The sequence below is a fragment of the Balaenoptera musculus genome, chromosome 13, assembly GCF_009873245.2.
Source record: "Balaenoptera musculus isolate JJ_BM4_2016_0621 chromosome 13, mBalMus1.pri.v3, whole genome shotgun sequence".
NCBI lineage: Eukaryota > Metazoa > Chordata > Mammalia > Artiodactyla > Balaenopteridae > Balaenoptera > Balaenoptera musculus.
The window spans coordinates 55,603,271-55,619,658 of record NC_045797.1 but is presented as its reverse complement, the minus strand read 5'-3'; the positions used below and the strand labels follow the sequence as shown (position 1 = coordinate 55,619,658).

Below are 16,388 nucleotides of genomic sequence, written 5' to 3'. Positions count from 1 at the left end.
GGATTGTTCCCTAGTCTTTAGACTCATATTCTCAACATTTATATTTAGAATTATCCCCATGGCACCCCAGAGAGCAGGGCAACACACCACGGTCCTGACTAGAATGGGTGAGGGTTTGCTTTCCTTTTGCAGAATGGAAAAGGTGATAAGGGACCCCTTATGCTAGGCGTGTTCTCAGACGGCTCAACTTTAGAAGTATAACAGAAGTTGAGGACCTAAAAATTGATTCCCTTAAAACTATCCTTGCCTGGGTACCCCATGGAGTCTTCCTACCCCCAGAGCTACATGAGTTCAGACCACTGTTGTGAAGACTAACCACATGGCCTGGAAGAGGTGAAGAGAGTAACTGTCCCTCTATTGACAGCATCTCATCGAGACAGCACTGACAAGGAGGGTGGCCCCCCTCTAAGTAAACAATCCAACCTGGCAAGGGTTCAAAGTACCATGCTTAGAAGGAATAATCCTAACTGAGAACACGGTGAAAGGCTTGGAGCCTTCAGTTAAGACCCAAGAAGAGGACACCCTGAGCTCCTTCACTGCATCCCCCCATAGGCTGGCACCAAACAGTTGACTGGCCCAGTGGGAGACACCTGACCCACAAGGGGCCAATGATATTCTCTCTCCTGGAATTTGGAGCTAGACAACCATTTCCTACCATGTGCAACAAGAAACAGAGATAAAGCTGGTCCACAGAAACAGAGTTAAACAGCTGCACAGCCAAGAGAATAACAGAAAGGACAACCACCTTGGTCCCAAAGGTAGGCCTTGTGGCCCAGCTCCACTCAGGTTCTAGAAAATCCCCCTTTCTGCATTGGCTGGTTCTAATGAATTTCTGAGACTTGCAATCAGAAGACGTTTGGCTCAGACGAGTCAGTAGAGTGTTTCTGAGGAATTCGGCCTGATGGACCAATAACATTTACAGCATTATCAAAAAGTACCTGGAAACAAGGAGGCCAAGTACATGATTAGATAGTTCACAAAAAAAGAAATATATTTTACCTTTAAAAATAAAAAGATTTTTTAAATTTTAAATATAAATTTTAAATTAAAGAAAGATATTCAACATCACTAATTACAATGGAAAGACAATTTAAACCAAAGACATTTTATCATTACCAGATTGGCAAAGATGAAAAAGTGTGACAATGCATTCGGCTGACACAGGTGGGGAGGAACAGGCACCCTCATCATGGCTAAATAGGATTGTACATCTACACAATCTCTCACAGTGAGGAATAGCTATTGAAGTTGGAGAGACACATTCTCTCTGCCTTAAAAGTCTCACTTCTAGAAATTATTCTACAAATACATTCAGCAATATGTAAAATGACATGTAAAGATTATATGTTTAAGGCAGTGTTTGTAAAAGCAAAAAATTTAAGACTAAATAACCATCAAAAGGAGACTAGTTAGGGGCTTCCCTGGTGGTGCAGTGGTTAAGAATCTGCCTGCCAATGCAGGGGACACGGGTTCGAGCCCTGGTCCGGGAAGATCCCACATGCCGCAGAGCAACTAAGCCCGTGAGCTACAACTACTGAGCCTGCGCTCTAAAGCCCACGCGCCACAACCACTGAAGCCCGCGCACCTAGAGCCTGTGCTCTGCAACAAGAGAAGCCACAGCAATGAGAAGCCGGCGCACCACAACGAAGAGTAGCCCCCGCTCGCCGCAACTAGAGAAAGCCTGCACGCAGCAACGAAGACCCAACACAGCCAAAAATTAAAAAAAAAAAAAAAATTAAATAAATTAATTAAAAAAAATTTTTTTAAATAAAAAAAAAGAGACTAGTTAAACTATGGGGTATTCATAAAATAGAATACAATGCAGAAAAATGAGATAGAGAACAATCTCCAAACTATGAGTAGTAGGAATGTACAGTATCAGTTAGGCAAAAATAAAACAGACAGAGAAGGAAAATGCATCTATATATATGAACAGAACATACCAAAAAGTGAACAGAAGAAACTGGGGTAGAGAAAATACAAGGTAAACGTGGACAGCATTCTGTGTGTCAGAAAGTAAGAAATTGCTCAAAGACTGATAGGGGCATGTCAGTGGGACATAGAAGCCAAATTTGGGCCAAATTTGGGCCAAATTTGAGCATCAGCATGAACAATGGCATGGGTGGTTATTACCTTGAATGAGAAAATTACACTAAAACCTCTTAAAAGGGGAGTACTCCTCTTCACTGAGATACATCAACAATAATAATTAGAAAATCACTTTTTTACAACCACCTTAGTAATAAATGATTCCATCAAGAATCACCAAGGAACACTAACACTGGGTGCAAAACCACTGAGGACATGATATTCCCAGTCTCAAATATCACCCCACAGATTACTTATTAATTACAAAGGGGAAAGGGTATCTTTACAAGGCAGACAACATCTTAATTAAGTTAACCAACTTCAACTCTCCAATAATGGGACAAACTGGTATCAAGTGCCACCTGATACAATAAGAACACCACACCATATACAAAGAATTCCTGACTAAACTGCTTAACCTGAATCCAATCATGAGACAGTAAGACAAATCCAAATTGAAGGATGTTCTACAAAACACTACCTGAATTCTTCAAATAGGTCAATGTCATGAAGGACAGTGGGGACTTTTCTTGATAAAAGGAGACTAAAGGGACATGACAACTAAACGTCCTTATTTTTAGGAGATACTGGCTAAAGTATTTATGGCTGAATTACAATTCCATAGCTTAATCTTAAATGATTCAGCAAAAACCAAATGTGTGTGTGTGTGTGTGTGTGTGTGTGTGTGTATTATGTATATACATTCATTATGTGTGCCTGTGTTTGAGAGAGCAAGAAAAAGCAAAGTGGACAATATATTGATAACTGGTGATCTAAGTGAAGAACATACAGGTGTATATTGTTCTATTCTTACAATCTTTCTGCATTCTGAAGTTTTTCAAAATAAAAACTTGGGGGAAATACCAAGGAAGTTTAGACTTGTACAGACAAATAAGGGCTTCCTAGCCTGTGAGAATGATACTGTTTTCACATGCCATATTTTATCTTCAGTAAGAGGTTACTGTTCTTTGCTATGGCAAAATACAGACCACCACTTTATATAATAAAATTCCACCTTTTTCCAGCATTAATACAGGGTATGTGAAGTCTACCAATTGTGACAGCACAGGAAATTACTGTCTAAATGAACTGTGTGTTACATGCACATTTCACTAAGGGGTAAGGCAGTTTCTTATAAGGAACCATATGGTAATCATCAGTATGCCATTCGCCTCCTATTACTTGACTTTGAGGAACCGTTTTGTAAAGATTATCTGGTGTCTAATTAAAAAGAAAGAAATTAGACTCGGGTTTAAGATGCCTCTGGTATGTTCTGAAATTATTTTGAAAGCTTATTTAAAAGGACTTCAAACTTGAGATTTTTTCATTCATGTATTTATTCCACAATTAAAATAAATCATAATTTAAAGCCATAACATTTTTAAAAGGTAAAGGAGAATTTGTGTCACAGCTGTATTAATAAAACAGACATTGGTCTAAAGTGCAACACTAAACAGGTGTTCTCTGTTCCCATGGTGGAATAAATACATAACAATTACACATAAAATTTCACTAAAGATCTGAGATGACGCAAATAACCCTTCGAAACAAACTGCCCAATGAACAGAGGCAGACTGCAAATAATTTCTATTAACAGTTTACTGCAGGATGGAAAAATCCCCAAGGTGACTACGAACTCAAAATCTCTCATCTCATGTGCCTGGCCTTAGCTTGTTTTCCTTCCTCAGTCACATCCAAATCCAAAAGGGCTTCTCCATCCCAAGCTCAAAACTCCACCATAAGTCCCCAAGGACCTCAGCACAGACTGCCATAATGGGTCTGTGTGCAACCTTCATTCAGAACCTCCAGGGAAATCAGAAGCCCAAATGCAGAGAGCAGCAGCATTTCTTTAAACAACAGTTTTAACTGTCAGATGAGCTCTGCCAGGCCATGTGCATTTCATAACAAACCAAAATACTGTCTTAATTTCTGTTTTCTTGAAGAATGTTAAGTAGGCCATTCAAGTAAAAAAAAAAAAAAAAATTTTACAGAAATAATGAAAAATGAAAATTCAAAGGATTTATGCTAAAAAGCAAACCAGTCCTCTGCAGCCTAACTCATTTGTTTCTGGGCTGTGATGCCATGTAGAGGGCGATCAGGCAGTAGATGGTCCCTCCCACAGTCAGCGCCATGGTTGTCCGGTAAAGCATTTGGTCAGGCAAGCCTCGTTTCAGGTGGATGGGCACACCGTCGGATTTCTTGAAAGAAAGAATTATCAAGGATATGGCTGATAAGAAAAAGATTTTACAATTTAGGCTAATATAGAACAAATGCCTCTACTTTATAACTAATCCATCAACCCACCGCAGTGGAAAAAGCCCAAATCTACTAGAATGCTAACTGAAATACTGGTATATTTCTTACTAATGTAGCTAAAGTTTGTAAGTCCAAAGTCATTCTCCAAAATGCAGCTTCAGGAACATGTGTGCAACAAATTCCAAATTTCTAAGGAATTTATCATATATTGCTTAATTACAAAAGGAGCACTGGTGAATTTTTTTTAAAGGCAAAGGTAATCAGCAGCTAATCAAAGACCTGTAGGCACAAGAAATACTCTACATTTAGTCTGACTTCTGATCATTAGTGGATAAAGTCTAAGCACACCAGGTCAGTTAACAGGTTCATGTCCATTTTGTACTCAACTACCTTCTTTCTATTAAGCTGCTAAACCCCTATTTAATAATGAGACTCCATAAAATGTTTAATCCATTATCTTGCACAGTCTCCAAAATCCCTCCCCACGGCAACTCAAGACCCCAAATGCCCACTCAAGTCTGAGTTATCAGATTAAAAGAGATTAAACTGATCCAAAGTCCCCAAGCTGGTCCTAAATCTGGACATATTTTTGAGGAGGGGAAAGCTATCTTCCAGCAACAGCAGTAACAGCTATTGCCACTCCCACGATACCTGAGATATAGTCGAGTCACTGACCTCTCAATTATCTGTAGGTAGATTAACATTAATAATATTTTTAAGTCCAATCCTAGCTTCTCTGCTAATCAGCAAACCCAACAGAGCCTCCTCCACTTCTAGCCAACAGTTCAGTGAATTTTAATATAAAGCAAGCAAAAAACAACTAGAAGAAAACTTATTGCCAAAAGTCACCTCATGTGTCACAAAGCCTAATATATACTGGATTATTCACAGTGTTATTATATATTATATACGCTATTGCTTCCTCCATCCAATGGATGATCAACAGCTACATATGCAATTTAAAAATCTGCATAACCTTAAATACTGATGAGGAAATTAATCACCCTCTCTTCTTTTATCAGTTTCTACCTACATGAAGTTCTACCAGTTTATGGCTTAAACTAAAATCAAGAGAATTCTATTTAAGGAAAAACAGGGAAGTGAGTAGCAAACTAGATTAAGACTCCGTTTTGTAGGGGTTTTTAGGTCTATTTACTTCACAGCCTTCACTGTTCTAGTGTCTTCTCTCACCTGGAAAAACTTCTGCAGCTCTGGAACTTTATTTTTCCCAGCATACTCATATGCAGTAGAATTGGAACTCAGTTTAGTTGGTGTGGCAAATATGATAGGCGGTGCTTCTGTGGAAACCACAGGCCTTAATCCCTGCAGGAAAAAAGGAAAAGGTCAAGTTGAAAGTATGTCTGGGCATGTGAACAAGCCTTTCCAGGAGAAGGCTGTCCGCAAGAGTGGAGGCAGTGATTCCACCACACAAGAGAGAAGGCAAGTCCCCAACTCTGCATTACAAAGCATTTAGGTTTAAAGTCCCTAAACTTCCAACAAAACACCCTAGCGCCCATTCCCAGAGCAAACACAGTCAAGAACTCTCTTGCCTGTTAAGGTGGGGGAGGGGGAGGGGGAGAAGCGAACCACAACAAAGGCCCAATCTAAGCTTCCAGATAAACCCATTGTGTCTATCTTCTCATCAAACCAGTAAAACATTTATCATCTATATGAACTTTGGGTTAAATTTCAAAAGAAACCTGGCTGTGCCTTTTCTCCTCTGGGTGAGTAGGTGTACCAACATGGAATCTCGAACCCTGAAGTGGACTTCAGAAACTTTCCAGACACACAGTAAAGAAATATCTCAGTCTGGAAGAGCCTGTAATGGGAAGAGAGCTGTCTTTCAGGACCAGAAAACAAAACAATTACAGCAGAGCAACTGAACTTTCTGGCATTAATGGACCAGAAAACAAAACAATTACAGCAGAGCAACTGAACCTTCTGGCATTAATAAACCTGTAAGTTAAAAAACATATATTGTAAAAATAAAAAAGGAAAACTCAGCATTCTCATTGTGACGTGTGTACGACAATACACATGTACTACATACACAGAGTGTCTACCACTGAAAGGACTGAGTGCAGTAGCATGTGCCTAAAGCAGTGTCTGGTACACAGCAGGCATTCAATAAACATAAGCTGAATGAGGTTCGGGGGCTCAGCAGCCGCCTCAGCCACACGTGACAGAGAAAGGAAGGACAAACACACAGCCTTAAAAAGAACCTAAGGGGGGAGAAAAATGGAGTGCTGATACATGCTACAATATGGATAAACCTTAAAAACAGTACGCTGAGTAGAAGCAGTCAGTCACAAAAGACCACAAATATATGAAAGTCCAGAATAGGGATATTTACAGAGACAGAAAGTAAATTAGTGGTTGCTTAGGGACGGGGGGGGGGGGGGGGGGGGGGGGGGGGGGGGGTGTTAAGGAAGAGGAAGGTGATAGCTGAAAGGTATAGCTTTCTTTCTGAGGTGATAAAAAATGCTCTAAAATTAACATGGTAATGGTTGCACATTATCTGTGAATACACTAAAAACCATTTAATTGTACATTTTAAATGAGTAAATGTATGGTATGTGAATTACATCTCAACAAAGCTGTTTAAAAAAAAAAAAGAACCTAAAGGGAACTCTGGGTTTCTATCTGATGGAGTAAACCTACAGTGGCAGATAGATAAATGATTCTCCAAAATAACCTACAGATCACACTAAGGAACTTAGAGTTACAAATCAATAAAATCACATCCTTTTATATTAAATTCTAACTCAGAAAAATAAAATCTTAAAGTTAGAAAGCAAAGTTCAAGCTCAGCCTCTTTTATTTTTACAGATGAAAAAGGAAATCCTTTGCTCAAATTAATAAGAGTTATCAGATTGTACTTGATCTCTTCAAAAATATCTAACTTTACCTATAATTGACAAGAGACCTATTCTAAAGATCACATATTGAAAACCTCAATGTTACTCCCACCAGGCAGGCACTGGGATCAACAGAGCAACAAAAAGGCATTAAAGTAATTTTGGCTTCTATTTCTTCTGACACAGTCCCATAAATGGGAATGAATCACAGCCTTTTTTTCTGTTCTTTCACTCATTCAACATATTTTACTGAGTACTTACTCTATACTGAAAATACATAATGAATAAGACACATTCAATCTCTGCCATTATGGATATCAGTGTTATGGAATAATAGCAGCTAATATCTACCAAGCTCTTGTTATGTGCCCAGCATCATGTTAAGCATTTCATACGCATCATTACAGCAATCCTAGGGAGATGTTACCTTTCCCTTTTTTTACAGAGGAGAAAACTGGATCAGAGAGGGTGACTTGCCTGAGACCCTATAACAAAAAGAGCCAAGTGTGGGAACTCAAGCCTCTCTCAAGTCCAGAACCCTGGCATTTAAGTACCTACCTGCCCCTGATACCTCCCGTCAACTACTGCTCAAAATCAACAATCCATTTGAAGAGAAAGTCTGCTTAGTAAGCTGTTAGTCTACATTTGGAATATAACACACTCAGAGACTTAGGAGTCAGAGACAGAACAGGGGCTCCAACTACTGAGATAACAAGGCTATAAAAAAGTCCTCTCTTTAAAATGGAGAATTTTAGACACTCCCTTATCATTCTGTGAGCTCTTTGTTATTTTCTCCTTATGATCATTTCCCCTTGAATGCAAAAATTTAAAAACCCTTCCTACCAAGCAACTCGAAAACTGGTTTGAAATTAAATTCATGTTTTGACAGGACTAATGTGAGAGCATTTTTAGATGGGATTATACCTAGTTGCTTTGTATTTGTTTACCTGTCAAGTGATTCAAAACTATAGCAAAGTTTTTGAACAAGATCATCTCAAAACAGGAGTTATCAACCATCTTAACAGTTTAAAATAATTCCATATTTCCATTTATAATACTGTAAAAGTTTAGAATATCGAATTTTAAAGTTACCTATAATCCCATTATCTTATCCCATCAATTATTATGAATTGTATATTCTCCTCCAATCTTTTCATAGGCATATTTTAATCTTTATAGTCACAGGGCAAAACCCCACATTCTACTTTTTTCACTTATAATAAACATTTTTTTTCAGGTTCCTACACAATCTTCATAACTAAATCTACTCTTCACATCAACCCCATAAATTAAGTATTACCAGCCCATGTTACAGATGATTAAAACAAAGCTCAGAAATGTCATAAGCGTGCTCTCTTCAGCAGCACATATACTAAAACTGGAACGATACAGAGATTAGCATGGCCCCTGCGCAAGGATGACACGCAAATTCGTGAAGCGTTCCATATTTTTAAACAACTACCGTATGCTAACACATATATATGGAATATAAAAAAAAAAAAAGGTTCTGATGAACCTAGGGGCAGGATAGGAATAAAGACGCAGACATAGAGAATGGACTTGAGGACACGGGGAGGGGGAAGGGTAAGCTGGGACGAAGTAAGAGAGTAGCACTGATATATATACACTACCAAATGTAAAACAGATAGCTAGTGGGAAGCAGACGCATCGCACGGGGAGATCAGATCAGTGCTGTGTGACCACCTAGAGGGGTGGGATAGGGAGGGTGGGAGGAAGATGCAAGAGGGAGGGGATATGGGGATATATGTATACATATAGCTGATTCACTTTGTTATAAAGCAGAAACTAACCCACCATTGTAAAGCAATTATACTTACGACAGTAAAGATGTTAAAAAAAAGTAAAGCAGTAAAGATGTTTAAAAAAAAAAAGTCACAAGTAAGATGGGATTCAAACCCACACATGTTTATTACACCACACCATCAGTAATCAGCTGTCTCGGTCCCACAGGTAAAAAGAATCCAAATGGTGCTAAGGTACTTCACCCTACCCATCATTAAACCTCCTAACAATATAAGAGCAGTCAAGGTTTCCAGTGTTTCAAGGCAGCTAGATAAGACTAGCACTAGTGTTCTCAAGAGTAGACCAGGAAGCTATATTTACAGGAAGGGATCTAGAGCAAATCCCTTTGCCTAGGCCTCTTCCAGGGCTACGGCTGCCCCAACCTAGAAGAATTATGAGCCTCGAATATGCCCCTCCTCATCTCAATAAATGATAACGCCATCTTTCCAGGTACTTGGGCCAAAAACCTTGAAATTGTTCTTAATACCTCTCACTCACACATTTGAAAATCCTTTTGGCTCTACCTTCAAACTATATTTAGAATCTGACCACTTCTCACCTATCTTCACCAATCCACATTCTGGTCCAAACTCCTGGATTTTTAAAACAGCCTCCTAACTGGTCATCCTGATTTTATTCCATCCTTGCTGCCCTACAGTCTACTCTTAATGCAGCAACCAGTAATTGTGTTAAAACAGAGGATGTCGGGAACTCCCCTGGTGGTGCAGTGGTTAAGAATCCGCCTGCCAATGCAGGGGAGACAGGTTCTAACCCTGGTCCGGGAAGATCCCACATGCCGCGGAGCAACTAAGCCCATGCGCCACAACTACTGAGCCCATGTGCCACAACTACTGAAGCCCGCACACCCTAGAGCCTGTACTCCGCAACAAGAGAAGCCACCACAATGAGAAGCTCACGCACCGCATCGAAGAGTTGCCCCCGCTCGCCACAACTAGAGAAAGCCCACGCGCAGCAACGAAGATCCAATGCAACCATACATACATACATACATTTTTTTTAAAAAAACAAAAAACAGAGGATGTCACTACTCAGCTCAAACCCTCCTAAAGGCCTCCTATCCCCCTGAGCAAAACTCAATGTACTTAAATGGCTTTCAGAACCCTACGAGATGCACCCCTCACCGCCCCCGCCCTTTACATCATCCTCTTTCTCTGTCCCAGTCTACTGGACTAGCCCCTTAAAACTCCCAAGCACCAGGCATGTTCCCTCTGTCTAGAATGCTCTTCTCCAGGTATCTACATGGCTTGCACCCTCACCTCATGTCGCCTTCTCAGTGAGACATCCCCTTACCACCTTTTTTAAAACTGCATGTCCTCCTCCATACTGCTAACCACCTCTTCCCCTGCCTTCCCTGCCTTATTTTTCTCCATAGCACCTATGACTATCTAACATACCATATTCAGCTTTGTATACTGCATCTCTCCCTACTGCAATGGAAGCTCCAGGAGGTCAGGATTTAGACACATTTTGTTCACTGTTCTTATTTCCCAAGACTTAGAAAAGCAACTGGCACAGAGCACATTTAGTAAATATCTGTTGAATGTATAAATAAGCTAAGGAAGTCTACAGCTTCACCAGTGTAGACGTGACTATTTCAGAACCAAAGCCGTGAAAACTAGCACTTGATGGCAGAGCCTCCCACACAGCCCACAGCAACGTGAAAACTGAAAGTTGTTCTTAAAATAAGTGGACTGTAGACCACGTGGAAATCACAGGTTTTGCTGAGTATCAAATCTCTTAGCTGTTTACACAATCACTACCACTACAATTGATTAGGAGACATTCAACTGTTTTACCACGTTTAGTAACTGAGTTCTTCATAGTCTACTTTAGCTGCTCCAAATTTTAAGAGAGAAAAGTAAACATGATTTTTTTTAACCTCAAAATTGACTGGCCCAAAGTTTCCCCTTTCCTTCTACCTTTTAACTTTGGGGAGGAGGAAGGAGAGTGGAGAAATAAGAAAATTATCCCAAAAATGTTTTAATTTTTAAATGATAGAAACTTACGAGCTCTTCCATTCTGATTCAGGACTACAAACAAGTTTCAATCCGCAGTGATCAAGTCCTTCATTTCCAATTGCCAGCTAGGTACCACCACCTCCATGTTTCCCTGACATTTCACACTCAGTGCATCCAAAATTCACCCAGTTTCTCACAAGCCTACTCAGGAGCTCCCTGTTTCTGGTGAAAGCACCACCATCCTCCCATTACCCAGTCATCTTGGAGTCCTCCTTCCTCATTTCCAAAATCTCCTCCACCAGGCGCTAAGTACTCATCTCCAGCCTCTGACTCTTTCTCCATTCTTACTGAGAAGACCCTGAACTCTTTTATGGGTATAACAGGCATCCCTGGCACTGGTCTCTCCCAATCAGATTATCTTTTCAAAGCATAGCTCTGGTTATGATACGTACTCCTCCATCATAAACCTTTCATGAAACTAAAGGGAAGAGGCCATACCCTTGTTTCAACCTCTGGACAAGACTCTACCACAACTTTCAGCATCAAGTTGCTTTGTAAATTCCTATTCATTTCTCACAAAATTAAGTCCTACCATCCTAGGCCCTTCATGATCTACCTCCATCCACCACAGCCAAACTTACCTACTCAATGATTCCCCTGCAGTCCCCCTCTCCTCCTTCAGTCTCACAGTTCCCTTAATCTAGAATATCCTGCCATCTTAACTAGGAGAGGAACTGCTGGATCATACGATAAAATTATGTTTCACTTTTTTAGAAAATGCCAAACTGTTTTTCAAAGAGGCTGTACCATTTTACATTCCCCCCACAATGTAGTAGGGTTCCAGTTTCTCCACATTCTCACCAACACCTGTTGTCTTTTTTATTTTAGCAGGTGTGAAGTGGTATCTCCTTGTGGTTTTGATGAGTATTTCCCTAATGACTTATGATGTCAAACATCTTTTCATATGCTTATTGGCCTCGATTTATTTTTGACAAAGGACACAGAAAGGTAAGCAAAATGCTCTTCACTCAACCACTGGAAAATACCCTCCCGACAATTACTTGCCATCAGATTGATTTATAAATCTCTACCTGTACTATTGTTAGAGAACTAGCTTTTCCATACAAGGTTACTCAATGCATGTTAGATTATTCACTTTACATAATACTGAAAGTTACAAACACCTACATTTTACAGTGTGCTAACATTTTAAATGTTTCCAAGAAAGGAAAAACTGAAGTACTCCTGATTACCAAAGTCAGAACCCTTGGTTTGGGGATACCTGTCACAATCACTCTGAAATCTGCAATTCATATAAAGCCTACAATATTCATATAAAGCCTACATAATATCACTTCTTTCAACATAACTTAAGAAATCCTTAAGTAATTAAAAAGTCCAAATTCTCAAGAGAAACACAATTCAAGTGGAGCTAGAAATCTTTAATCCCTCTCTGTACCAAATGCATCTTGGGGTAATATCTGCTCTAAGTGCCAATTTATTTCAAGATGTGTCAGTTTTAGTTTAAAATTTCACTTTTTCTTACTAGATAACAAAATCTAGATTATTTTAAAACTCTATTAAAAGAAATTCTACAACCACCAATGGAATAGATCAATTGTGATATATTCATACAATGAAATCCTATACTGCAATAAAAGGAACCAACTACTAATACACATAACATGAATGAACCTCAAAAATATTGAGAAATAGAAGGCTTATACAAAACAGTACTGTGTGGTTCCATTTATATGAAATTCAAAAACAGGCAAAACTATCTATTTATAGTAATAAAAATAAGAATAGGAAGATGGACATGGATTGACAGGGCAATAGTAAAAAGGAACTTCCTAGGAGTGATGTAATGTTGTATATGTTAATAAGGCGGTGGGTTACACAATGTGTTTGTCAAAAATGTGCTGAAGAGCTTCCCTGGTGGCGCAGTGGTTGAGACTCTGCCTGCCAATGCAGGGGACCACGGGTTCGTGCCCTGATCTGGGAGGATCCCACATGCCGCAGAGCAACTAGGCCCGTGAGCCACAATTACTGAGCCTGCGCGTCTGAAGCCTGTGCTCCTCAACAAGAGAGGCCGCGACAGTGAGAGGCCCCCGCTCGCCGCAACTAGAGAAAGCCCTCGCACAGAAACGAAGACCCAACACAGCCAAAAATTTAAAAAAATAATAAATAAATAAATTTAAAAATAAAAAGTGTGCTGAAAAATACACATCTTTATATTATAAGAATATTTGCTTCTTTATAGAAACAAATATAATAGAAATAGCTATTTCTTATAATCTGTAAGATAAGTCACTGTTGTCAATTCCTTCTTTAGACCTCACTACCAATTTGGTTTCAATGACACCATGCTGCTTTCCCTTCTAATCCTGGATTGTTCTTATGATAAATTTTCCTCCTCCACTCTCCCTTCCTGTTTCTGTAATCTAATCGTTAACTCCATCTTTCTTCCCCATGTGCTCCCTGGATGATCTCCCCCACCACAGCTTCTACTACCACCTATGGGCTGAAGACACCTAGATCTATTAAACTCCATATTCATAAATCCAGCTGCAATCAGACATGACATCTCATCACGAACTCAATATTTATAAACCTGGACCCTTCCTCCCCAACCCCACACCCCCAAAAAACTTGCTCTTTTTCTTGCCCTCCCTATCCTAGTTAACAGCGCATCTAATCTTAGATTGAAATCATTCTTAAACATCCTTCCCCTTGAGCAAGTTGCGGTGTTCCACAGAAGAAAGAGGAGGTAACAACAATGGAGCATTCTATACACCCCACCTGGGGCCCTTACTGTTCCAGTACAGTTTTCCAACTGCATATCTCATCAACCCTTCCCTACCTACCCTGAGGATTGACAATGAAAATGACAATGAAAATAATCTCAGACTTAGCTTCTCGAGAATAGCTACCACTTATCCAGTAACAGCCACCTGTCAACGATCGCCAGTCACATGACACACACCTCTTTTAATCTGTACTCCACCTGCCCTAAAGGAAACTGAGCTCACAATGAATTAACTTGGTCAAGGTCATAAAATTAAAGCACCGAAACCAGGATTTGAGCCCAAATTAAGAGTCTGGGACTCTAAAGTTTTTCATCTCTACACTACAAGCTGGAGACTGATACTCCAAATTGGCAAAATCTGAGTGAAGTCGCAATACTTTTCAGACCACTCAAGAGCAACCATCAACCATTTTACAGCTGGAAAAATGTCAGCTCTTTGCACGTTAACTGCGAAGACTCACCCAAACATTTGAATTAACTCTTTAAGTCTCCCAATTCTGATCACACAGCCCCTTCTGCCCCTATGGCTTCCGCTGGTACCGTCACCCCAGTTCCCCAATCTGGTGCTTGGATGAGGCTGTCTTTTGGGCTGCGGCAGGAGGATGACAATGGAGCACTGAGGAGACTGAAAGCTAGACCTCCTTAAAAAAAGGACTGGGCCAAACTTCGGACTCGGTCGGGTCACATTCTGGGACCCGCCGACCCCACGAGCCACAAGCAACGACCTCGGGGGTCACCTTGACCGCTGCTGAGTGCCAGGCCCAACTTCCACACCAGGCCAGCCTCGCCGGGGAGCAGCTACAGAATTAGGAGCCTCCATGGCCACGGCAAGTGCGTGACAAGAGGTGAGGGACCAACTAAACCGAAGCTCGGGCAGAAGCCTCGCCTGGCTCCGGCGCTGAGACTGCCAGGCGCAGACTCGGGCCGCCACTTCTCCCGTCCGAACCGGCGCGGCGCTACCCGTACCTGAGGGCTATAGGCGTCGGAAGCCCACGCTCCCGTCAGTTTCTGCGTGAAGCTACTAAACTTATAATACATGCTGCCCGGTGTCTACTTCCTGCAGCCACTGCCCGCGCGACCTCCACAGAGAAGGACCCCGCCTTCCCGGGTGTCTGCCGAAGGCACAGCCCAAGGACCCTGCGCCAAAAGGCGGGCTGCCCGGGGATCGCCTAATTTAAAACGTGCCCTCTTAAGCCACATAAGGGAATGAGAAGCCAGGTTCTCCGGGCCAAAAAGGCAAAACAAGTTCTGGGGCAGCGCGGAAAGCCGCTGTAGCGCGGTGTGTAGGGAATAAGAGCCTTCCTCTTTCCGTCACGTTTAGATTCGGGCAGTATCAAGACGCCCTAAGAATTGCGCAAGCGCCCCGCCGATCATGCGGGAGGCTGAGGGACTTGCCGGGGTTGAGGGGGCGGGCTCGGGGCGGGGCCTAGGGCGGGAGGGGAGGGGCTGGGCGGGGTGAGTACGCTCCTTCCCTCCCAGAGATCCCGTGCTGCGAGGCCGCCACCTGGTAGTTGTCTTGAAGGCGTCTCTCCCTTTCCTAAACTTAACTCCTCCCAAACCTAGGTCACCTGGTGAAGCGTCCCGCTCTCGCTCAGTGGGCTCAGGTGTATGGATCCGTCGGCCAGGCTTCTCTGGCAATCTAGGAGTGGGGGGAGCAAATAAGAAAAATTGGAAACACCTGCTGCAAGCTGTTTGGTACTGAGGGCTGGTAGGATTTTCACCCCAGTAATATATAAAGATAGCCTCCTGGGCTTTTTGTAGAGGAAATACATCGTGCCCTTTGAACTTCAGGCACCGGGACATAAATTTTGCACAGTTCTCAGAACTGATTTTTACTCTTACCTGAGCTTTGTGGGAACTGATTGCCCATCCTTTTCCTGGTCTCTGCCCTTCGAGATAGATGAGGTGGGGAGTGGAGGGGAGGTGGACTAGAAATACTTGAAAAATCTGGACGTTGAGCCTGAAAGATCAGGACTCCCACTTTCAGTTATGGTACTATCCACTTCAGTTCAATTTTTAAATATTTTTTGAATTGCCACTATGTGCAAGGTACTGTGTAAAAGGAGTATACTAGTTTCCTACCTCCTGGAATGGAGCAAAGCTTTTTTTGGCTTTATCATCTAACCAGAGGTTTTCATAAGCATATTACAGGTGCATTTATAGTTCATTATTTTTTAAAAAATTTTTTAGAAAGAAAGCACTGGCTCTTTTTGTTTTTTTTTAAAGATTTATTATTTATTCATTTATTTTAGGCTGCGTCGGGTCTTAGTTGCGGCACCTAGGATCTTTTTTCGTTGCAATGCTCGGGCTCTTCCTTGTGGTGCATGGGCTTCTCTCTAGTTGTGGCGTGTGGGTTTTCTCTTCTCTAGTTGTGGCATGTGGGTTTTCTCTTCTCTAGTTGTGGTGCGCGGGCTTTAGTTGCCCGTCGGCATGTGGGATCTTAGTTCCCTGACCAGGGATTGGGCCTGCGTCGCCTGCATTGTAAGGCGGATCCTTTACCGTTGGACCACCAGGGAAGTCCCTGTAGTGCATTTATGAAAGCATGTGGCAAACAGATGGGTGATACTAACCTGTACATAGCATTTTACATAAACT

At 41.4% G+C, this 16,388-nt stretch overlaps 1 protein-coding gene and 1 non-coding gene across 2 annotated transcripts; one reads left to right on the top strand and one right to left on the bottom strand.

Moving 5' to 3' along the window:
• Nucleotides 1-3,359: 3,359 nt before the first annotated feature.
• On the bottom strand, nucleotides 3,360-14,913 carry LOC118906386 (cytochrome c oxidase subunit 7A-related protein, mitochondrial). Its single transcript, XM_036873885.1, has 3 exons — nucleotides 14,760-14,913; nucleotides 5,536-5,667; nucleotides 3,360-4,286 (listed from the first exon to the last, which is right to left on the bottom strand). Exons 1-3 carry the CDS (start codon nucleotides 14,829-14,831, stop codon nucleotides 4,146-4,148), a joined length of 345 nt encoding a protein of 114 aa, XP_036729780.1. The 5' UTR covers nucleotides 14,832-14,913; the 3' UTR covers nucleotides 3,360-4,145.
• On the top strand, nucleotides 8,551-8,654 carry LOC118906545. The gene has a single exon (XR_005022526.1). It is a non-coding gene; the product is annotated as a U6 spliceosomal RNA (small nuclear RNA).
• Nucleotides 14,914-16,388: the final 1,475 nt, after the last annotated feature.